At 41.6% G+C, this 25,492-nt stretch overlaps 1 protein-coding gene across 2 annotated transcripts in view; it reads left to right on the top strand.

Annotated features, from left to right (window-relative positions):
- JHY (junctional cadherin complex regulator) overlaps window positions 1-25,492 on the top strand; it is a 66,673-nt gene continuing 41,181 nt past the window's right edge. For both annotated transcript variants that reach the window (XM_019942025.2, XM_073808050.1), the window contains exons 1-3: window positions 1-67; window positions 2,548-2,951; window positions 17,611-18,130. In XM_019942025.2, the coding sequence (XP_019797584.1) occupies window positions 2,638-2,951; window positions 17,611-18,130 (834 nt within the window). In that variant the 5' untranslated portion in view covers window positions 1-67; window positions 2,548-2,637. The remainder of the gene's footprint in view (window positions 68-2,547; window positions 2,952-17,610; window positions 18,131-25,492) is intronic.

Raw genomic sequence — 25,492 nt, 5'->3', positions numbered from 1 at the left:
AGCCGGGCTGCGGAGGCGCTGAGGATGAGGGCCCGCCGGGGTCGCGGCAGCCAGGAGCGCCGGGCAGGTGACAGGCGTGGTGGGCGGTGCGCCAGAGGAGGGGATTGGGAGGGGTGGGACTCGGAGTGGGGACGGCAGGAAACCTCTCGAGGAAACTGGATCTGGACGGGGCGAACTCAAAGGAGCCCGCGCCGGGGAGCACTTGGGACCCAGGCGGGAAGGGCAGACGGTGGCCGAGGCAGGGACGGGGCCCAGGTGTCCGGGATCTGGAAAGACTTTGGCGCCCAGACTCCCAGAACAGCCCTAGCGTGGGTTGATTAGACCGGTCCAGGGCATCAGACCCACCGGACCCATCACTTCCTGGGCCTTAAAATGCTCCTGGTTGCCCAGTCTTGTCCATCGGAGAAAAGAGGGGTGGAGAAAATAAACCCAACTCCCCTTTGGGCAGCTTCGGGCTTGTTCCAAAATAGGGCACCTTTTCCTCTACCACTCATCTTGGTAGGTTAGTCCTTAGAGCAGGGCTCCTTTTCACCTACAGAAGGAAATGTGTTTCTCCCAGTACTGATGGGCTAGGCCCAAGGTCTTGAAGGGACCCCTAGGGAATTAGCCGTTTCTTAGTGCCACCGGTTTATCCCTGTCTGTCTTGTTTATTTAGGAGATGCGTCAGCCCCTCTTGGTCAGAAATTTCAGTGAGAAACTTTGTGCCACTAGGCAGCCACATTCGCTACATTTAAAAGGCCCACTTTTAATTTATTTCAGCTATCAGCTTTTCCTACTTTAATCCCATGCTTTCATAAAATCACACCTTCCACAGACGACCCAACTTGGATGGTATCTGCCTTTGCTCTCTTCATAATCTCCCCAACTTCATTAATGACAAAAATTGTATCTTCTTCTATGGACATTTTTAATTGATTAACTCCAAGAAATCCTAATCCATGTATTTAAAAGAGAAATTGAAGGGACTGAATTATTTCATGAAGGAGCAATTCCAAATTGAAATATAATGATTATTTTAAGTTTTCTTTAAGATCCCAAGTACAGTGACTTGAACTCTTAAAGTAAGACTGGTGTTTATTACAAATGTGTTAGTATTTGAGGGATTTGACACTTTCTAAAAATATCCTAAAAGCAACAGTTGATCTGCTTATCAAAATTAAAATAATACGGTAGAATGAAATTCGTATTTTTAAAATAAGAGAATTAATACAGCAAACTGGTCTGTGCAGTTTGACAATAATATGTTAGTCTACCAACAGGGGGAACTTTGAATTAAAAAGAAAACCATAGATATTTAAATATCAGATGTATTTAAGTATGAGTGTTACCTTTGGTCTGTTTTGTTTGTTAAGGTGCTTTCCTCCAAGGAGTTGAGGATGTTCCTTGGAAATATTAGCAACAAGGTCAACTAGGACTAGCAAGAAGGTCGTGTTATTTAATTAAAGAGAGGATTTGCCCAAAGGACAAGAGAAAGCCATTGAAACAAATTTTACAGTAATCTCTGATGAGAAAGGTTGTTTCTGTTACCTGACCTACAGAAAAACAACAACAACAACAAAAAAAACAGCATAAAGGCAGTGAGATGGAAGACAGAGCAAATAGAAATGCCAAGTAGAGATGAAAGGAAGCACATCCAAAAACATCATTTCCTTTCAATCCTATCTGAACTCAAAGCATCCTTTCCGTAAACCATCTCGTGGGTCTTTATGACAGCCCTTTGAGACAGGGAGGGCTCACTTGGAATCATACTCTTAAGCTAGTTACAAGGGACCCGAGCTGTTATTCAGGCCAATCTTTCACCCACCCAGCATTCCCCAGAACTGCATTCCATTCAGGTAGGTGGACACCCAGCCTCTGCTATGAATCACTGAATGGCAGAATTCACAAGGCCACCAAATCTTTTGTTGAACAGTTTTAATCATTATCATGGGTTTTTTGTTTTTTCCTCTGAGCTGAGGTTGATCTCTATGTAATGTCCACCTAAATTACACATTCCTACCTAACAGCAATCTGGGTATCAAAAAATCTTCCAAATGATAGAGTCAGCCAATATAGGTTTAGGAGCAAAACAGCTTCCATCAGTTTTACAGTTCCAACTGTGGAAACCATACTCTACTTCTCTCCCCCTCCTTTATTTTCCAAAAGGCAGACCCTGAACCTGTTTTACTCTACTGAACATGGCATATTTATGTCAGTGCCCTGGGTCTTGGAAATAAGGCATTGAAGTACTGTCCCTAATTAGCCATTTCGCTTTGTCCGGGCTTATCTGTAACAGGCCCTTGGAAGCTCAAAAAAGGAATCCAGTCATTTAATTTTCTCAATAAAGCTGCATTTGATTACTCAGACTGTTTATGAGCTCTACATCACATGTGTTTCTGTAGAGAGAAAAACATAATAGTTTTTCCAATAGACCTTTCTCATACACACAAAAGGGGGCATACAAAAGCCTGCAGGTAATAACAAGTTTCTCTTACTTAATTTTTTGATTAACATTGGAATTAAAGAGATTTCAGTAGTCACAGAGTAACATAAATATAATTTTTTTAGGCAAATTCTTTTGCGAACCACGACTTTAAACATTCAGCCAGCTGCTGCCATCCACAAGAGTATCCCTGTTCATTTTTGTATTTTCTCAAGATGATTCATCGTAAATTAATTCCCAAGCGCTCTATTCTGTCTCCTGTTCATCACACCAACTTAAAGGTCCAGTCCACAGAGCCACCTTTTAAGAAAGAAGACTTACATTTGATTTCAAGAGACTCCTTGGAATCTGATTCAGAAAGCGTCACTCAAGAGATCAAGTCCCAGTCTAAACTTGAAGACCAAATTCAGGACAACGACATGGAGCCTGACAGCTTAGAGGAGGAGAACTTGAGTGAGACGGAAGAGGAAGCAAGCAGAAAAGCAGCTCAGAGAAACCTCCATACCCAAGATGCTGGTGCGAAGAACAGGTAAGGAATTGGCTTGTGTCAGAAAACAGTGGGTTCTGAAAGGCATTGTTACATAATTACTGGTACTGTCCCAAGTGAAAGTTAGGACAGGCTCTCGGTTTTCGTTTTTTGTTTTTGTTTTTTATATTGGAGTATAGTTGATTTACAATGTTGTGTTAGTTTCAGGTGTACAACCAAGTGATTCAGTTATACATATATCTGTTCTTTTTCAGATTCTTTTCTCATATAGGTTATTACAGAATATTGAGTAGTGTTCCCTGTACAGTAAGTAGGTCCTTGTTGATTATGTTTTATACATAGTAGTGTGTACATGTTAATCGCAATCTCCTAATTTATCCCTCTCCCCAGCCTTTCCCCTTTGATAACCAGAAGTTTATTTTTTAAGTCTGTGAGTCTGTTTCTGGACAGGCTGTTGGAATGAGCACCTTTGTAGTGTGTGTGACACAGGTCTCCAAGCAGCTAACGACAGCTCGGAGCCAAGATTTTCGTCACATTCATTTCTATTTTTTAAAAAAACGCATAAGACGAGAATAGTTATTAATAATAAGGGCATGTGCCTTTCTTATGCTCATTTCCTGTCCATATTCCAAGTATCCCCACTGCTGTGACCTCACCCTGGAGAAATCCCCGAAAGCCTGGTCTAGCAAATACCATGACTTGGAGCCAGGTGGTCTCGAGTTGGTCCAGGCACTGCCGTTTAGTGTATAATTTGAAATAAGTCCCTTCAGTCTTTCTCATCTGTCAAACGAGCCAGCCTGCTTCTCTCACAGGATTGCCATCACTGTCAGTAAAGTACGTTCTGGGGGTAGAAGCCTACCTGAGCCAGGAGAGGTCTACCTTCCTGGGCTTATATAATCACATAAAGATTTAATTTCTAATAATCAGTACTTATGGGGTATTAGCTTTAGGCTAGAAGCCACCAAAACATCTAAGAGGATTTAAATGAGTACAATATTACTCAGTTTTAATGAAAATATAAATGATATGCTAGAGTACTGAAGTTAAAAGCTATTGATTAGACAGGGGTCTTGGGATGGTGGTAAAGTACAGAGCACCTGAAGCAGACCATATGGGTTGAAACTGTGCCACTGACTAGCTGTGTGACCTTGGCCAAGCCCGATTAAACTCTCTGTGCCTCAGTTCCTCCTCAGTAAAAATGGGATAGTAATAATAGTTACCTCACAGACTTACAGTGAGGCTAAAATAAGTCTATGTATACATATATAAAAAGTGCTTCAAACAGTGACTGTAAGTTCTATATGTGTTAGATGTTTTTTTAATTAGGGTTAAAGTAAATTGAGGAAAGTTTTTTGGAAGGCCTAGAACTTGGGCAGGCAGGGTTTTGGAGACTAGGTAAGATTTGGGAAAAGAAGAATAGAATTAGAATGAATGTGTGTGGCACATTGAGCCCCACTTGATGGCAGAGGATTTGTTCTGAGTGTAGGGAAAGTAGACAGAGGAGGGGCCTGCTGACGGGGACTGTCGTGGACTGCCCCCAGCCCACGCCGCGGGTAGGACGTGGAACACAGAACTCAGATGACGTGTCCCAAGAATGCAGTCACAGCGAAGACTTGTGTGGAGCCAGAATGAGAGCCCAGCCCTGAGTCTTTTTCTTCGTCTTTCCCTCTTTCTCTCTTTCACTGGAAATGTCAAGTTGAATCGAGCTCATTTGCTTCTTAGGGGATCTCACAGCACAGTACAGTAAATCCCCTACATACGAACCTTCAAGTTGCAAACTTTCAAGGATGCGAATGTATCATAACCCCATTACAGTACAGTACTCTACAGCCGATTGTGTTAGTTGGGCACCTAGGCTAACTTTGTTGGACTTAACAAATTGGACTTAACGAACGCGCTCTTCGTATGTCCACTGTATAAGTGATAAATGCTATAACTGAGGTGCAGCCATAGAGCTGGGGGGCAAAAGAGGGGCTTAGGGAGGCTTTAACCAGCCAGCCGCCCCTGACTGGACTGGGTTGGGCACAGCTGGAGGAGAAAACGCAGGTTCTTGGGGAGGGCAGTGAGATGAAGCAGTGTTCAAGGAAGATTATTCTGCAAGCTGGTGCATTATGGATTAGAGGGTAAAAACACAGTGGACAAAGAGACTACCAGATGGTAATAATTACAATGACAACAATAACAATAATGACGTCTCTTTTGAAAGGCCATCTCTTTTGAAGAATTTCACTCAATTCTTCATTGTAATCCTGCAAGAAAGTGCTGCTATTCCTATTTTACAGATTAGGAAGATGAAGCCGGCAGAGATAAAGTCACCCAACGTCAGAGTGCTTTGTTATTGATGTTGAGGTGTTTTTTAAAATACTTTTTATTTTATTTATGTATTTTGGCTGCGCCGTGCGGCTTGCAGGATCTTAGTTCCCCGACCAGGGATTGAACCCCAGCCACAGCAGTGAAAGCACGGAAGTGCCGAGTCCTAAGCACTGGACCGCCAGGAAACTCCCTGAGTTTTTTTAATCAAGAAAAAATTCTAACCTACAGAAAAGTACAGAGAAAAATACCATCTCACCCTTATTGCCATGTTTGTTTCAGATATATATTTTAAAACATAAAATGCTAGATAGTTTCCTGGTTCCCCTTCTCAAATCCATCCCCGTCTTCCTCTCAGAATAACCAATACATCAATACATACTCTCTTTTTTTTTTTTTTTGGCTGCGCCACACGTTATGGGGGATCTTAGTTCCCCGACCAGGGATCAAACCCTTGCCCCCTGCAGTGGAAGCACAGAGTCTTAATCACTGGACTGCCAGGGAAGTCCCAACCCACATATACTCTTATATGAGTGTATATCCTTCGTAGCAATCTTTTATTCATTTACTTCATAGGTAATTTATGAATTAATTACTTCATAGGTAATTCTTTATGTTTATAAAGAACTGATAGGACTTGGTGACAGTTTAGAACTGGGGTTGGAAGGAACAAGAAAAGGCACAGATTACTTTAAGGTTCTAACAACAATAGCATTTATAGAATGCTTGTCCCGAGCCCATCCCTGTGCCAAACGCTTTACATGTATCATCTCATTTAATCCTTATGGCAGCCACAACAGGTGGACACTATAATGCTCCCATCTTGTAGACTGCAAATGAGGCTTAAAGAAACCAGTTATGATATACCCATTTATTCCACCGGGTGGGTGGTGGAACAGAAAACTCCTGCAGTCTGACTCTATGCTTTAAACCAGGGGTCCCCAACCCCGGGGCCGCACAGCAGGAGGTGAGCGGCGGGCCAGCGAATGAAGCTTCACCTGCTGCCCCCCATCGCTCCCCATGACTCGCATTACTGCCTGAACCACACCCCCTCCCCAACCCCCACCCCCGTCCATGGAAAAATTGTCTTCCACGAAACCGGTCCCTGGTGCCAAAAAGGCTGGGGACCTTTAAACCATGTTTGTATTGTAGCTCTAATCTAGGAGAGTCACAGTCTCCTAGGTAATAAATGGTACTTTTATTTACTACGGGGGTGGGAGGGGCATCGGAAAAAAATATCTTTCGTGGTGGATAGGTATTCTTGTCTGTACTTTTACGATGAAGAAACCAAGGAAAGGATCCATTACGTGACCTCATTTCTCCAATGTCGAGTTTTTCCTCTTTGAGTGGGGCTCAGAGACCTGACTTTAACCTTGCTTTTGACCCAAGGACAATGTAAATACCACTCAGTATATTTCAAAATAAAAAAACCATACTTACAAAGTCAAAAGCATCATTAGGGCCTTGGCCTTCTGATTCAGAGATCCTTAAATAATGGTATTTTCCTTGGACGGATTTGCCTTGGAAATCCTTAATGATAGACTATAATCCCCAGGGTTAGAATGGGTTACAGCCCTAGTCATTGCTTGGCTGTACAGTGCTTCATACATTGAACATTTACAGGACCAGTTCCGTACTACAAAGGAAAGCTGAACTGAAGCATGTAGCCAAGTAATGCCTCAAAAATATCCTTCAGGCGAGTGTTTTGTTACTGGCCCCTTTTCTCTGCCTCACTTTAGCCTTGGAAACCTTTCTTAGGTGTATTGTTACTTGGATCTGAGTAGTTTACTAGCCATGAAATAGACAAATTGATCTCAGGCTCTCAGTATGAAATTCAAGAAGACTTTCATTTCTGTCAGGTAGATGGCATTCTGGGAATTGTAGTTCAAAATAATTAGTCAAAGCCTTGCCTTAAGACGGAAGATCTCTTTCTTCTTGCTTTTATGGGCAACCGTTTTAAAAGCTGCCTGACAAAATCACTTGAGCCCTACTCTTGTGTTTTGATGTTACTAGAAGCTCCTCAAAGCAATTACTCCCTTGTTCCTCAGCAAAGTCAAGCCACAGTTCGATGTATATGGATTAGAGAAAACCTTTTACTTAATGGAAATTGGAGCAGCATTGACTGCAGTGAATGAATCAAAAGTGGAAAGAGGATCTTCATATGATAATCCTTAAACCCCACTCCAGAACTAGCCCCATGACACTCGGCACTCAGAAGAAAGAGATCAATGTAATTCCTAGAGCATTAGAGATAACCTCTTCAGCTCTGGGGCCTTCTGAAACCTCATATGTTAAAGAAAAAGAAAACCAGAAAGCAGCAGTACAGTAACTAGTATATGTGTTTGATAAGGTCTTATTTACAAAAATACTTCAATATAATTAGCTACCATTTGTAGGACTATTTGCTTGATATATATTATCTCATTTATCCTTACAAGAGGCTCTTAGATATCGACATTATTATCCCCATTTTGCAGATTAGGAACCAAGGCTCTGAAAGTTGTGTAGGTGTACGTAGCCACTAAGTGGCAGAGCCAGAAATTTAACTGAATGAACTCTCTTTTAACATCAAAATCTGAGCCTCTAATTATAAGTATCTAGATAGGTGATCAAGGGCTGATCTGATAAAGGATTCAGTTTTGCTCTCTAGCAAAAATGAAAGGTGTAGCGACTTCAATATGGACTAAACTGAGGCCAGATTAAAATATGCATGTAAAATTATAAATTTTAGTAAAGTAATACAAATGTATAAAGGATCCTGTGCCCTCAGAATACTATAAATATTAACGGCATTTTACTCTGGGCAGTAAGGTCATAGAGCCTGTATTCCTCAGCAGCTCTCCTGGGAAACGGAATGTTTTCATTCATTGAGATCTCTCTCATCACCTGGGAAGTGTAGCCTTCACAAAAGATCCCACGTTCTGTCTCATAAACCACCGTGTGCCAGAAATTACTGGGTGGGAGACAGGCACAGTAAGGTATTCTTAGTTGAACTGAATTTCAGAATTGTCTGAAGGTAAGAAAAGGACTCAGGAATAATCATCTTCATTTTTATGGTGGTATATAATTTTTCCTCTCAAACACTTTCATATATAGTTGACTCTTGAACAAAATGGATTTGAACTGAGCGGGTTCACTCATAGAAGGGTGTCTTTCAATAAATAGTACTGCAGTAGTAGAAAATCCACAATTGGTTGAATTAGCGGATGTGGAACCGTGGATACAGAGGGCCGGCTCTGGGACTTGAGCACCTGTGGAATTTGGTATCCCCTGCCTGTCCTGGACCCAGTCGCTCGCAGATACCAAGGGGCCACTGTATGTTGTTTCTGCTTAATAATACAAGAATCAAGTGAAATACTGAATGATGATTTCTAGGACTTCAGTAGCAGTATGGGATAAGCAAAACAGAAAGTGGGTAAAGGGAGACTTAGTAAAAACTAAAACTCAGTATTTTAATTTCCTCGACTGTTTTGTAGGACACATTGGATATATTTAAGCTGAGGGGAGATTACTTCCTCTCATAAGTGTTGTAGAGTTTTGTTTTGTTTTGTTTTTTTGCTCTGGTTGGGAGAGTAAATGTGACACTTGAGGCTAGATCTAATATTCTAGTATAACCAAGAACATTCTGAGAGCTTCCAGGAGTCAACTCTCATTCCTGTTAGTTTCTAGCAGCATTCATCCATGTTGATTTATACTGTCTTGATTAGGTAGATTTTCAATTTAAGGCCATTGGCTGGCCAACCTCTTTCAAACACATTCTACTATATACCGAATTCTAGGTATTTGGGGATAGCTACTAGCGTTTTGGTCATTTATTTCTGATCACATGGGTATAGTCATAGCAGAGAGGTGACTTGTCGTAGGCATTATCATTGCTGTCTTTTTTTATATAAATTTATTTATTTTTGGCTGCATTGGGTCTTCGTTGCTGCGTGCGGGCTTTCTCTAGTTGCGGCGAGCGGGGGCTACTCTTCGTTGATGTGCCCAGGCTTCTCACTGTGGTGGCTTCAGTAGTTGTGGCACACAGGCTCAGTAGTTGTGGCACGCGGGCTCAGTAGCTGTGGCATGGGCTGTAGGTGTGCAGGCTCGGTAGTTGTGGCGCACAGGCTTCAGTAGTTGTGGCTCGCGGGCTCTAGAGCACAGGCTCAGTAGTTGTGGCGCACAGGCTTAGTTGCTCCGCGGCATGTGGGATCTTCCCAGACCAGGGCTCGAACCCTTGTCCCCTGCATTGGCAGGCGGATTCTTAACCACTGCGCCACCAGGGAAGTCCCATCATTGCTGTTTTATGCTCACTTGCTCACAAACTGTGCAGCAGTCAAACCCTGATGCACTCCTCAGAGCAGGCACGGTGCCATCGTGACAGACAAGCAGAGGAGGGAGTAAGGCGTGTGCCTGGGCATGAACTGTGTCTACCAGAGGCACAGTCCCCACCAGAAATGCTAAAGCCACTGTGACTCCTGGGATTTTATTGCCCTCGGAGATGACCACGAGTTCCTTTCTAGCTTATTTCCAAATGGGGATGCATTACTGTGTTAAAATAAGTAAATCAATAGTGAGTTTGAAACCTCAAAAAGTGTAGTTTAAATTTACGTCACCTGCAATCCTGCAGGTTTAGCAAGAGGATTAGGAAGGTTGTAACCAAGTAACTAAGGAGATAGTTTAATTCACGACCTCCACTGTATTCCTCTGTTTCTACTCCCTGACAAATGTAGAAACGTAGAAATCTTTGGTTACTATAATTTTTTAATGGATTGAATTTAAAATAAATGTTTTTTTCCCCAACACTTATATACATTGCTGAGTTTCGCATGATAGGCCCAATTCAGTTTGAAAATTAGTGAATTCTGAGAGCTGTTAGGACTCTTCAAGGTCAGTCTATTCCTTATCGTAAAAGGAGACACCTGAGGCCTGGAGCGGATAACAAATTCACCCAAGTTCACACAGTGGCAAAATCTGGACCAGGACCCAGGTGTCAAGACCTGTCTAGTGCTTTTTCCCATGAAGTCACAGCTACCTGGAAATTCTGTTGCTGTAAATATCTGGCATTTAAAATACAAGAGACTCTATCTAAAGACAGTGTATGCACTGGAAATGTAAATCTGGGTCCCTGGCTTTTAGCCATTGTTTCTGGAGAATGAAAAGAATATCCAAGCCTTCCACAGAAAATGTCTGGCTTGAGCACTGTAAACTCTCACTGAACGAGGGGAATTATGTTTCTAAATAGGTTCTGTGTCATACAGCATTTCCCTTGTGAAGATGCAGCCTTTGTTTCACATAAGATAATCTTAATTAGAAACGAGGTACTAGAATTTTACATTGCAATTACTAACACGCCCTCTTAAGATAATTTATTTTCATTTAACACTCAGATTGTCCTTGAATCAAGACTGGCACTAATAAGAACTTGGGGCAAATATCTGGTTATTTTGCAGCCATAAACCTGTTGTCAAAAAGAAAAAAAGAGGGACTTTAGTTGGAATTATCTAAACTCTATAATTGCAGTAAATAAAATTCACCAGCTAACAATCCAGTCCCTTCACCTGAGTGTATTTCTAAAGACAGTCTTTGGCCTTCGGTTCATTAAACTACCTTTCTTCTATTAAGATGTTTAATATTTTTAGCAGAATAAATGCCTGCATTAAATGAAATTTTCTGGGTTTTAAATAGCCTCCCCAAAGCATTTCAGTATACTTGTGGAACCATTTTATTTCATACTTGCAAAAGTGATTTTTTAATCCTTTGGATTTATTTACTTAAAAGCTGTTGATAAAAAGATTAAGATGAACACAGAACTCAGAAATCCTTGGAAACAACTGTCAGTTTTATAGCTCCTTAAAGAAGCATTAAAAACTTTACACTTAAAAAAAAACACACAAAAAACACAAAAAACACTTTACACTTAAACAGAAATTGAATTTGCTGTTCATATGCATAAAAGATTTAATGGCATATAAATTGGGAATAATTGTTCTGTTTAAAAGGATTAAATTAAACCTAAATCAATAATAACATGTGCAGTTTCAATTTAACTGCCTACTTAAAGTGGCAAATAAATAACTGCTAAATGATTAATAGCAATGCTTTTATTCACCTCCTCGGCAGGCAAAATGGCCAGTTATTGAATATTTTCCTGTGAGTGCAAAGGATGTTCATTGTACTAGAAACATGCTCTAATTTTAGTAATTTTTTGATTGAATACTAAACTGAATATGAGGCTCTTCGTCAAATGGAGATTTGATTTTATTTGGATGAAGTTGTCACAGTCATGCTCAAATATGGTCCATTAGAGCCAGCAGATAGGATGGCATATGCATATGAGACCACCCTCCCCTTCCTCTCTGCATCCATTTCTAACCTGGGCATCTGAAGGGCGGACCTGGCATCTGTTGTCTGAACAGCAACAAAAGCATTGTATACTCATTGTCTGTGTAACCTTCCTATCAAATGGGGAGGAAATGAGGTATGTGTTTTGTGTGCACAAGATTACTGATGAAGGAGCACTTCACACTCATTTTGTTCCAGTGTGTTGACCTGGACCACACAACACAATTGAGCTTCTCCGCACACAAGCTCAGAACAATGGGGTTCTTTAGTATCATGTTCTATTTCAACCATTAGATTTGTTTCTGTGGAGTATTACAGCTTTCCATGCTCGATAGTTTGCAAAACATAAACTCCCATTTGTCTCAACACATGGTTTCCATCAGAAAGGGAAGAAAGGGGGATGTTTTAAGATAATCATGGCAGGTGTACACGGTACAGTGTCATTAAAGCTCTTAGAAGAGCCACACTTTCCGATTCTCATCTTGTAAATACACATTATTAGAGTGTCTCTTCAAACGATTGGTTCAAAAGCATCTTTCGCAGCCAGAGCAGCTCATTATGTCTGATTTGTTTCAAACCCTTCTGTATTTTCCAGGTTTCACTTAAAATGTCCGTCTTCCCCAGGGCATGTGAGATTGCTTCCGCGGGCATCTAAGCATGGCAATTTGTCGAGGCTGGAAATTACGGCTCTTTCTGAAGGTCTAAAGTAATTGAATTCTCCCAGTTTTATCTTGCTCATCATCTTCCAGCAGTTCTTAAAATATCTCATCATGTGGAAACACTGACATTTCTTAATCCCATTTCCTAAATTATAGTTCAAACAGATTCTCCATGCTGCCTAGGTCGTGGTAAAAAAAAAATTGGATTTTTAAAGATAAGTGTTCATTCTTTCAGGCCACTAAGGTCCCACTTAGTGCGTCACGAGACAACTTTGTGTCCTGGAAATAACTTAAGCCCTAGGGAGAGAAGAATCCCTTGAGATCCATCAGGAGGAAGCATAGTACACACCAGTGTTGTGTCCTGGTGACAGAACACAACACACAGCAAGCAAAGACCAGAGATGGAGCTCGTTGGCATGTGCTTTTATAACCGGCCCTTCCTGAGACCTTCCTTACTCCATGCCAAGAACATAGTTCTAAACATATATACGTATATAAATGTGCTTAATACTCTCAACGACTATGAGGTAGGCACTACGATTTTTTTTTTAGGTAGGTACTATTATTATCCTCATTTTATTGATGAGGAGCTGAAGCACAGAGAAGAACAATAACTTGCCCACACTCCCACGGCAACTGGTGGCACCAGGAATTGAGCGCAGGCAGTCTGATTCTAGGACCCTCGTCCTTTGACTTTCTACGGTACCATTTCTCAGAACCAAAATATTCCATACCATTTATTCCATGAGACTGAGGGGTGTCTATAGCCCTGACTGTGGACATCATGCCATCATCAACTAATGCTAGTTAAGTCTGGTGACCAGTGTGAGTGCCAGTTTTCTTAGTATAACTGCAGAGATGGAAGTCAGAGACTCCATTTCCTTCCATCATCAAAGACTACCTAGTTGTTAAAAAGAGTGGGCATTCCTCGCTTATCGACTCTTGTGAGTTCATCATAGGATCACAGAACAAGAGAGTTGGAATGAACTTTGAGATATCATCTAGCAGTTGGATCTGGAAATAAGAGGTCAACATATTTTCATTGATAAACAAGGTCTGTCCTCCTAGTTTAAATGCCCATAACATTCTGTACTTCTGTACTGTTGGTGCATGGATCCGTCCGCCTGTCTTCCTCAGTCAGCAGCCAGTCCATCCGCCTGTTTCTGTTTCACTCACCGCTCACCTCCAGTGCCTAGGACTTGGGGAGCCACTCAGTACATATTTGTTGACTGGCCAACTGACTGACCGATCGATTCACTAACTCCCCTAAGGCAGGCCCTGCAACAACACCTGCTTTACCACCACCTCTGGGATTGGCTGTGTGATACAGGGCGAGTTACTGGACAGGAGCCAGATCCCAGGGCCAACTGCCAGGGTCTATATCCTGGCTGCACCACGTATTAGCTCTGTGACCTTGGAAAAGTGACAGAAGCCTGTTTCTTCATCTATTAAATGGGCATAATAATAGCACCTCCCCATAGGGTTGCCATAAGGAGAAAACTAGAGATTCGCTGTAAGCTTTCCCTAGATCAGCACGTAGTAAGTAGTGTGTGCTATGTGCTATCTTCCCAAAGCCAGCACTCTACAACCCACCCAGAAAAGCAGCAAGACAGTGGGCTCCAACAACGTGTGTTACTTTTTTTTTTTTTTTTTTTTTTTTTTTTGCGGTACGCGGGCCTCTCACTCTTGTGGCCTCTCCCGTTGCGGAGCACAGGCTCCGGACGTGCAGCCTCAGCAGCCATGGCTCACGGGCCCAGCCGCTCCGCAGCATGTGGGATCCTCCCGGACCAGGGCCCGAACCCGTGTCCCCTGCACTGGCAGGCAGACTCTCAACCACTGTGCCACAAGGGAAGCCCTGTGTTACTTTTAAAGGTTGCCAACCCCTGCTCTAAACAGTGCAGAGGACAGGGCTACCTGTTCTGAAACTTTGCCCCCAAAAACCATATGGCCTCTGTACATAATCCTTTCCAAAAACATCACTTTGCCTATCCGAAAGTATTTGTCTTACTATAACATCTTTGCTAATTAAATGATTTTTACTTAATTAAATAAATCCAAACTCTCAGTTTAATGTAGTTAAGCCAAACCCTTCACAGAGTTTACAAAGCCCTTCAAGATTTCACCTCTGCTTAACCCTGAGTTCTAATCCTCCCACGTTCCCTTTTATCCACGTAGAATTTGTTCTTTTTTTTTTTTTTGCGGTACGTGGGCCTCTCACTGTTGTGGCCTCTCCCGTTGTGGAGCACAGGCTCCGGACGCGCAGGCTCAGCGGCCATGGCTCACGGGCCCAGCCACTCCGCGGCATGTGGGAACTTCCCAGACCGGAGCACGAACCCGTGTCCCCTGCATCAGCAGGCGGACTCTCAACCACTGCGCCACCAGGGAAGCCCTAGAATTTGTTCTTTGAAAGCCCCATGTTCTCTCTCCCCTCCATTCCTTTTTACGTGTTTTCCTCAGCCTGGCTTACACTTCCTGCCCTTCTTAGCCTTCGGTCTCAGCTAAGCCATCACTTCCTTCAGAAAGCTGCCCTTTCCCCCAAGATGGGATTGGATGTCCCTCCTGAGCCCTGATGGCCACTCATCACTCTAATCACAAATAGCTCATTTCCTGGTCTGTATCCCCCACTAGGCTGTGGGCTCACCACTGTATCCCCCTAACTTAGTATGTGCTCAATAAATACAGAATCAGTGAACGAGCAAATGCATGAGGAAAGTTAAATTCTGTCGAATCAAGTGAATGAATGAACGAGGAGAGTTAGGCTCACTTTTTCCTTTCAATATATCATAGATATGGGAAATGGCATGTTTCTTCATTTCAAAAAATCTTTATATCTTTATTTACTTGAAGATGTACTTTCATCTTTTCTTCCCCATCTAAACAACCACTGCTGAACCTTACACTTAATGCAGCACAAGATAAGCCCTAAAATCATTCACTGATTTGGTCCAATGCAGGAAGTTTTTCTGCATGTTTAGATTCTAATTTACTGTTGTTGGGTTTTTTTTTTTAATATCTAAATAAAAATAAAATAAAATAAATATCTAATGCCCAGTTATTGATTGAAGCATCACTTGTTGCCTCTTCTGCCCATAGCACAGGGTAGAGGTTAGGGAAGGAAGGATAACCCTCTGTCCCTGCTGCCCAGGACCTTAACCAGGTGAGAAGATGTGGTTGCCATAGTGAAAAGTGAAATAAGCACAAATACAGAACATGAAGTAAGCTATATTGTCTCATTTTGATTTTATGCAACCTTGAGAAATAAACAGAACAAATATAATTGATCCCTACTTACAGATGACAGAAACCAGCTCGGAGGTGACATGATTTGCCAGCTGATGCACAGATAGGTAGTGGCAAACCCAGAACTTAAGCCCAGGTCTGTCCAGTCCCAAATCTAGATTATGCCCTTCTGGCCCCCTCCCTGCCCCTGGGACACTACATGCCCAGTGACCCTTAGAGCCAAGTGAAAGGCAGGGCCCAAAACCCCTGTAAGTTCACATGAGGGGACATCACATGGAGAAACCTCCTCAAAGCCTCAGAGGCAGGCAGCCCTGTGGAGTTTCGGGAGCGGGGAGTTGCACGGTTTGATGTCAATTTCCTGACAAACGTGGACCATCTCCATTCAGGCACTTTGCTGGAGGAGAATATCATTTTTCTTCCCTTGGTGGAAAAGGAAGAGAAGCCTATCCCAAGAAGTTTTCTGTCTTAATATGCAAACTAAAAATTCAAAGTGACAAGGGGAATTCCCTGGCAGTCCAGCGGTTAGGACTCAGCGCTTTCACTGCCGTGGCCCGGGTTCAATCCCCAGTCGGGGAACTAAGATCCCATCCCACAAGCCTCGCAGCGCAGCCAAAAAAAAAAAAAAAGACACTAAAAATTCAAAGTGACAATTAAGCAAGACATAGGAGTTGGGGCTTTCTGCTCTAGTTTTTGCTTTACATCAAATCAAAGAATTCTAGGTCCACATTAAGAAGACGAAATTAACATTAGGGGCACCATTAGTTTGTTTACCCAGCGTAAAATTATGTCCTCTATAAACGGGAATATCAAATAGCATAAAAAGCCCAGATGATTTACATTTTCTTTTTGATTAGAGGATTGCATCTACTGTACCAAGGAAGGAAAATCTCTCCCATTTAGCTTTTGAAGATCAAAGCAGCCATTAAATATGCCATATTACCAGCATTTTTTTTTTTTTCCTTTTTGGTTAAGACTAGGAGGTACTTTGCAAATTGAGATCGTCATAGAGAAAAGGGAGGACTTTATTTGGAGTCATATGTACTGATGACAGACCAGTTCACTCCCCTCGGGCTGGACCCTGTGCTTAACCTTTTATTCAGATAGGGCTGTCTACAGCTTAAAGCTCACACTGACCTGTCTACTGAGTTTTGTGTACATAGACTTGACCAAGAGAGTACAAACTGAGAGCTTTCAGAGGCACCATCTGATTCCAAAAGTTAGGGATCTTTCTGTAGCACATTTGATAAAATCTACAAAGACGAAATGAAGTCACAAGTAAAAATCACTGATACAGGAGGATGAACCTATGTAGGTATTCAGTTGGGATAAGTCTTGCTTTCCTCCCACGAATGGCTCAGACTGAGTCATTGTTCAGGCAACAGTCGAATTTCCCTTCCCAGATAAACAGCTACATGTGTAGATCACTAGCTAAGTGTGAAATCCATTTTATCTTCAGCAGCTTGGTAATTATTCAACTTATGGTGTGTCTTAAGTAACAGCATTCTTTGCATCAAGGCCATTTACTGGTTTAACATTATAGACATTTGTTTCCAGCATATATAAATTAACCATCCCCCATTTTTTTTAAATCACTGAATTGTACACTTGATTTTTTTTAATTTTAAAAATAAATTTATTTATTTATTTATTTTTGGCTGCGTTGGATCTTCATTGCTGTGCACAGGCTTTGTCTAGTTGCAGCCAGTGGGGGTTACTCTTCATTAGGGTGCACGGGCTTCTCTTGTTGTGGGGCATGGGCTTTAGGCATGCGGGTTCAGTAGTCATGGCTCACGGGCTCTAGAGCACAGGCTCAGTAGTTGTGGTGCACGGGCTTAGTTGCTCTGCAGCACGTGGGATCTTCCCGGACCAGGACTCGAACCCGTGTCCCCTGCATTGGCAGGCAGATTCATAACCACTGCACCACCAAGGAAGTCCCCATCCCCCATTTTTATTCCATATTTCAATGAACTTAGATAATTATGACTTTTTGCCCTTATGTGTAGTGTGTAGGTCTAATTTGAGCCTGGGATGTGTCTTTCCCATGTAGATAGTAAAAGGAAAATTGTAGGAGAAAGATGGAGATTGATTTTGAATAAGATGATCAGCTAAAGAGAACGAGTAAATCTGTTTGGATAAAGGACTTGACATTTCTTTTCTGCTTTGGGCAGTCAACAACCCATAGAAGACAAATACTCAGACCTGCGCTATGACCCAAATTGGAAGAGGAAAAAAGAGGAGGGGAAGTTGTTGGCTGTGGAAGCACTGCCAGAGTCTGTGGACAGCTCTGCAGAAAATCTGACTTTGAATCCACTTTACCCTTCCAAGGAGACTTCGATGGAATTCTCAGGGGGGAAAGGTGAACAGAAGAAGAGCCCACCGAGCACAGCCTCCTTACTTGGGAGTGAATTTTTAAGCCCAAACTACGAACATGGTGCCCATCGCAGCGGGCCATTTTCAGTGCTGAGCAGCAGTGACCCGGAGGAGAAGTCCAGCAACCTCTCTCAGTACTTGAAGAGTTCAAGTTCACAGAGTGAGGTATTCCTGCCGGGATCACACGGCCCTCGGCGAAGGAAGTCCAAACAGTATTTTGTGGAAAAAAACAAACTGACTTTGGGATTACGCACTCCGAAAACGGACTCTTATCTTCAACTTCACAATAAAAAAAGGCGGGAAACTCACCCAGAACAGGTATGTAGCAGCCACCTAAAAATCCCTTCTGAGCACTAGACTGGAATTTGCCTTTGTTTGAAATGGCCAGGTATCACTTCCTCTGGGATGGTGACGTTATTGTAACCACCTGGCTGAGTAAAATGAACTCCGTGTCCCTTGCCCCTCTTTGAAGAATCAAGGGAATTATCCCACAAAGTCTTAAGAGCAAAATAAAAGCCGTCAATGGCTTACAGTGCTGTAATTCAATTATTATATTCAAAATGTTTCTATTCAAGGAACCGTAGAATTTTCTTTTTAACTGTATGCTCCATTAGATAAAATACAGGGCTGAGAGTTTGATCCCCTATGTTGGTTGCCTTTGTTCCCACTAAGGCACTGGTTTTCAACCCTATTAAGTTCCTCCAGTACATTGGAGGTGCAATGACACACTCATATCAATAACAGCAGCTCACTTACAGGAGTGATTCTCAACTTAGATTCTGTGTACATATTGGGTGGTGGTGCAAGGAGGGCAGGATACAACATGAGTATTTTTCTTTTATTTTCCAGTCGATCCTATTATCTTTCTATTATCTTTCCATTGATGATCACTGTACCGTCTTTTATCCTGTGCAAATGATGTGATACCATTACAAACTTTAGTCTCCCCATCTATAAAATTGGAATAATAATAAGTGCCATCCCTTTCTCATCTGATCGTTTTGAGGGTATATTCTATCCCAGATGATGGATTCAAAACCTGTTGGAAGGGAGCTTCCCTGGTGGCACAGTGGTTGACAGTCCGCCTGCCGATTCAGGGGACACGGGTTCGTGCCCCGGTCTGGGAAGTTCCCACATGCCGCGGAGTGGCTGGGCCCGTGAGCCATGGCCGCTGAGCCTGCGCGTCCGGAGCCTGTGCTCCTCAACGGGAAAGGCCACAACAGTAAGAGGCCCGCCTACCGCAAAAAAAAACCTCAAAAACAAAACAAAACAAAACAAAAAAAACCTGTTGGAGGACTTCCCTGGTGGTCCAGTGGTTAAGACACCCCGCTTCCACTGCAGGGGGCACAGGTTCGATCCCTGGTGGGGGAACTAAGATCCTGCATGCTGTGCGGCACGGCCAAAAAACAGAAAAAAAAAAAAAAAAAAGCCTGTTGGAGCCAGTAAACTTAGTTCTATTTCATGGGTGCACATAAAGATCACATCTGCCCACTTCCTAGTTGATATGTTCGTGAACATGGGAAAACTGGCTGGATCAGTGCATCCACCACCCTTATTGAGGAGACAACTTGAAATTCATCACCCACTAATGCGGGATCATTTTCAAATATGAAGGAGAGGTTATTACATTAAATAAGCATGCCCTTAGACCTCTCCCAAATTCAAACTGATGCTGTGTAGAGTACTCTCACCTGTTCTAACCTGTAAGTATTTCCTGATAGAACAAGAGGGATGAGGTGGGTGAACATTTGTGATTTTTTCTTCTTAATTGAGAAACTCCTTATATGGTCTTAAAAGATTATGTCACATCCTTGCCTTTGTAACTAATAATAAAACAAAGGAATGGGTGTGTATATTTAGTTGATTATCAAAATGAATACTTAGCTGACTTCAAACAGAATTTTTTACATTTTTGACTCAGTTTTAGTTGTTAATGTACTTTTCCATAAAACTTCTGTGAAATTTTGAATTTTGCTTGGTTGCTCATTTTAAAATATAAATTCTGTGAAAACTGTTTATAGCCAATAATTTCTCCTAGACTAGGACAATATTTTTCCTTTATTTTTAAATGTGTTCTCAAAAGAGAAGAGGCAAATAGTGAGGCCAAAAAAATTAGTTATATCTCTAATAATAAAAGTGAAAAAAGATTTACTATAAACTCTTTAATTGATTTTGTAATTGCTAATTTTTCTTAATAGTTATAACTTAATTTACAAACAATATCATGGTGTGTTGCCAGTGATTCCATAGCATAATTTTCTTCCCATTATGCCAAGGAGGAAACTTTAAAGTATTTTAGGCTTGCCCAGTCTTTAAGCTTGTGAATTATTCTTTGAAGTGGCCATTGACCTTGTCCACCACTTTCTCCAGGTTCAAATGTTTAAGGGCTGATTGCTAATTATATTCAAAATTGTTTCTTCACCATTTTCCAACCTATATTTCCTTCATTCTACTTCTATTCTTTTAAAAAAGAATACAAATTAGTTTGACCTTACAATGATAGAATGATAGGTATAACTTGTTTATTGAATTATAGTCAGTAGCGTGGAATGTGTTCCTTTCAAATCATTATTTATATATGCAGTATGTGCAGGTTTTTCTACCAGTGCAGATTATACGTCCCCTGATGGGCAAGAACTATGCATTGTATTTCTTTTTAGTCTTCATGGTAATTAGCCTAACACATTGTAAGGGCTCAGTAAGTACATGGGAAATGCAACGCATCTGTCTTCCGTCACCTCCAAACTATTTACCATCTCCTTCTCTTTACTGTGATTTGAAGTTTATGTGGGAGAAACGGTATTTCTAGAGCAGTGGTTTGAAATTCTGGCTGGATATTAGATTCATCAGAGAAAAAAACCCAAAGTGATTCTCAGCTCTACCCAGACCAGTTTACATAGCTGGGTGAGATCCCGATCTTTTTTTTTAAAGATCCTCAAGTGGTTCTAACATGAAGCCAGCTTTGAGAAGCATTGCTCCAGACTAGAGCAGTGGCTTTTGTCCTTGGCTTCACATTGGAATCACCTGGAAAATGAAAAGAATACTGGTTCCTTGGCCTGCAGCCCTGGAACTCTAATTTAAGTCATCTGGGGTACACTGTAATCATGGGGAGCTTTCAAAGCTCCCCAGGTATTCCTCGTGTTTCATTAAGACTGATCTAGAGCAGTGATTCTCAAACATCAGAATCATCGGGAGGGCATGTTCCTGGACCTAACCCAAGGATTTCTGATTCAGTAGGGGTAGGGTAGGGCCCAGGGATTTGAATTTTCTACATGGTTCCAGGGGACGCCACTTCTGCTACCAGGCCAACACTTTAAGAACCACTGATCCTTTTTTCCCTCAAACTTTAAGATACTCATGAACGCCCTGAGGATCTCGTTAAAATACAGATTTTGATCCAGTAAATCTGGGGTGAGACTCAAGAGTCTGCATTTCTATCAAGCTCCCAGGTGATGCCAAGGCTGTTGGTGCTTGGACCACACAGGAAAAACATAAAGGGTTTTTCAGAAACCTACAGTAACAACTGTGTCAGTCAGTACCCATTGACCCTTGATGTTTGCAATGGCGGATCGGATTATTGTGTTGATTTGGGGGGTGGGAGGTAAGAAGTTGGGGTGGCAGGTTTGGAGGCTGTTTTATATTAGGCAGCATCCACCTGGAAGGTTTTCATATTTGAAAGTCTGTTTTCCCCGACTCATTTCTTTGAAAGAGATGACAAATACCTTAAAACTAGAAATACTGAAAGGATAAATGACCTCTGTTGTTCAATAAATGAATAAATGTCAATTACCATTACATGGCCAAGAAAACCCAGCTTTTTAATATATCATTTTGTTGCAAGCCTCCATGCCCAGTTGAATCAGACAGGGTCTTAAGCAGTGTATTGTATTTGGGAAGATTTGAAAGTCTAAGAAGTTCACAACATCCCGGTAAAAAATGTGAACCTTTTAAAAAAAATAAAACTTGAAAAGTTCACATTAAAAAAAACAGGCAAGAATCATAAAGCAGGGATTTCCCTGGTGGCGCAGTGGTTAAGAATCTGCCTGCTAATGCAGGGGACATGGGTTCGAGCCCTGGTCCGGGAAGATCCCACATGCTGCAGAGCAACTAAGTCCATATGCCACAACTACTAAGCCTGGGCTCTAGAGCCCGTGAGTCACAACTACTGAGCCTGCATGCCACAACTACTGAGCCCGCATGCCACAACTGCTGAGCCCACATGCCACAACTACTGAAGCCCGCTTGCCTAGAGCCCGTGCTCTACAACGAGAAGCCACTGCAATGAGAAACCCGCACACCACAAGGAAGAATAACCCCCGCTCGCTGCAACTAGAGAAAGCCCACGTGCAGAAGTGAAGACCCAATGCAGCCAAAAATAAATAAAATAAATTTTTAAAAAAAAGAATGATAAAGCAAGCTCCGGAAATTAAGAGTCATGAGAGAATCTAGCCCCACTAGATAATAGAGTATATTTTAAGCCTCAGTAATTAAATAGTAGGGTAATATTTAATGTATGAACAGAAAAATAGAAGAACAGAATAGAAAGTCTAGAAATAGAACCAAATTAGTGTGAGAATATATGATCTGATATTGTGATTTGATAAAGGTAGGACCCGATTTGAGGTCCAAAATCTACAAAAGACTGATAGATTTGACTACAGTTGACCCTTGGACAACATGGGTTTGATCTGTACAGGTCCACTTATTTGTGGATTATTTAAAAAATACATACTACAGTACTACACGATCTTTAGTTGGTTGAATTCACAAATACAGAACTACAGATATGGAGGGCTGACTGTAAAGTTATACATAGATTTTCAACTGCGTGGAGGGTCAGTGCCCCTAACCCCCACTTTGTTTGAGGGTCAACTATACATAAATATCAAAAGCTTCTGCAAGAAAAAAGGCATAAGAAAGCCAAAATATAAAGAACTAGAAAAAATATTTCTAATTCATATCACAGCCAAAACACTAATAGCTCTAATATATAAAGAGCTCCTAGAAATCAATAAGAAAAAGACCAATATCCCAATATAAAAATTCACAAAAGATATGAATAGATAATTCACAGAAAAGTTAATACATATGGCTATTAAACATACGAAAAGATATCCAACTTTGGTCATTATAAGAGAAATCCAAGTTAATACTACATTGGGATTCCATTTTTCATCTATAATTAAACCAACAAAATTCCCAGTTTTTGCCCAGTTTACCTCTGGGCAAAAAAGTATAGTCAAGCTGATGAGAGAATAAATTGGATTAACTAGTATGGGGGACAATTTGTTAATATCTACTTAAAATACAAATACTACATACACTCCTTGAGAAAGCAAAGCATAATGGCCAAGAGTATAGGCTTTCAAGCCAGGTTGGTTGCCACTGACACCTGCTAGCCATCTGACCTTGGGCAGGTTGCTTAACCTCTCTGTGCCTCAGTAACCTCATCTTTAAAATGGAGATAATACTAGTACCTTCCTCAAAGGATTATTAAGAAGATTAAATGAGTTAACATATGGAGAGTGCTTAAATCAATGCCTGGCTTATAGCAAGCACTATATACATGTTAGTAATTATTATTTTTTAAATTGACCCAACATCTTCCACTCCCAGGAATGTATCCTAGTTATATGTGTGCAGTTTTGAAATAACCCTTGAACAAAATCATTCATTTCGTCCTCCTTTCTAATAGCAAAAGATTAGAAAGTACCCAGATGTCTATCATTTGGGGAATGTGTAGTAAATTATAGTATATTCATATAACAGAGTACACTGTAGCTATTAAAAAAAAAGAGATGTTCTTCATGAACCATTATGGATGGACAACCTATCAGGATTTATTATTACTAAAAGAGAAGCTAAAGTTGTATAAAAGTGTATACAGGGGCTTCCCTGGTGGCCCAGTGGTTGAGAGTCCACCTGCCGATGTAGGGGACATGGGTTCGTGCCCCGGTCCGGGAAGATCCCACATGCTGCGGAGTGGCTGGGCCCGTGAGCCATGGCTGCTGAGCCTGCGCATCCGGAGCCTGTGCTCCGCAACGGGAGAGGCCACAACAGTGAGAGGCCCGCGTACCGCAAAAAAAAAAAACAAAAGAAAAAACCTGCAGTGAGGTACCACCTCACCCTGGTCAGAATGGCCATCACTAAAAAGTCTACAAATAGCTAGAGAGAGTGTGGAGAAAAGGGAACCCTCCTACACTTTTGGTGGGAATGTAAGTTGGTGCAGCCACTGTGGAAAACAGTATGGAGGTTCCTCAGAAAACTAAAACAGAATTACCATATGTTCCAGCAATCCCACTCCTGGGCATATATCCAGACAAAACTATAATTCAAAAAGATACATGCACGCCTACTTTCACAGCAGCACTATTCACAATAGCCAAGACATGGAAACAATCTTCATCGACAGATGAATGGATAAGGAAGAGGTAATACATATATACAATGAAATACTGCTCAGCCATAAAAAAGAACAAAATAATGCCACATTTGCAGCAACATGATGCAACTAGAGATTATCATACTAAGTGAAGTAAGCCAGAAAGAGAAAGACAAATACCATATGATATCACTTATATGTGAAATCTAAAATGTGACACAAATGAACTTACTTACGGAAACAGACTCACAGACACAGCAAACAAACTTATGGTTACCAAAGGGGAAAGGGGGTGGGAGAGGGATAAATTAGGAGTTTAGGATTAGCAGATACCAACTACTATATATAAAATAAACAACAAGGTCCCACTGTATAGCACAGGGAACTACTGGATTGGCCAAAAGGTTTGTTCTGTTTTTTCTGTAAGATGGCTCTAGTAGGGCTTCCCTGGTGGTGCAGTGGTTGAGAGTCCGCCTGCTGATGCAGGGGACACAGGTTCGTGCCCCGGTCTGGGAAGATTCCACATGCCGCGGAGCGGCTAGGCCCGTGAGCCATGGCCGCTTAGCCTGCACCTCCGGAGCCTGTGCTCCGCAACGGGAGAGGCCCCAACAGTGAGAGGCCCGTGTACCGCAAAAAAAAAAAAAAAAAAAGTGAGAAAAGATACATAGGTGGTTAATTGTAAGAGGCTGGAGGGGGAGTAGGGTGGGAGCAAAACTTTTCACTTTATACCCTTCCATATCTCTTATTTTTGAACCATGCTTATATGTTTAGAATATACAGTGTTTTGTAGGAACCCTGGTAACTTTACACCCCCCTGATTGCTCAGGGTCACCTGAATTGCACTTTTGCTTGAAAATAATGGCTCAGAGTAGAACCACTAATTTTTAAATTCAATTTCTCCACAATCATTTCACCATTTTTCATAGATCTGTTAATCTCACATTAAAATGCACTGGAAAAATCACGTTTGAATACATTGCAAGATCTTAGTCACATGATGTGTGAGGCAAGGAACTGATGTAAAAACCAACACACGCTAGACGGCAGCTAAGTATCACAGTCAACCAATAACTTCGCTGGTGAATATTCAGTGCTTACTTTTATTTATGATTTGTTTCATAACCATAAGTATTTGTCTGAAACTCACTAGAATTTGAGTCAATTTATGATCTACCATTAAAGGAAACTGTCTCTTCAACAATGAGCTACCTTTTTTTGTTGTTGTTTTTGGCTGCGTTTGGGCCTTCGTTGCTGCGTGCAGGCTTTCTCTAGTTGTGGTGAGCGGGGGCAACTCTTCA

Source organism: Tursiops truncatus, chromosome 8, assembly GCF_011762595.2.
Source record: "Tursiops truncatus isolate mTurTru1 chromosome 8, mTurTru1.mat.Y, whole genome shotgun sequence".
Classification (NCBI taxonomy): domain Eukaryota; kingdom Metazoa; phylum Chordata; class Mammalia; order Artiodactyla; family Delphinidae; genus Tursiops; species Tursiops truncatus.
This window is presented reverse-complemented; position numbering and strand designations above follow the sequence as displayed.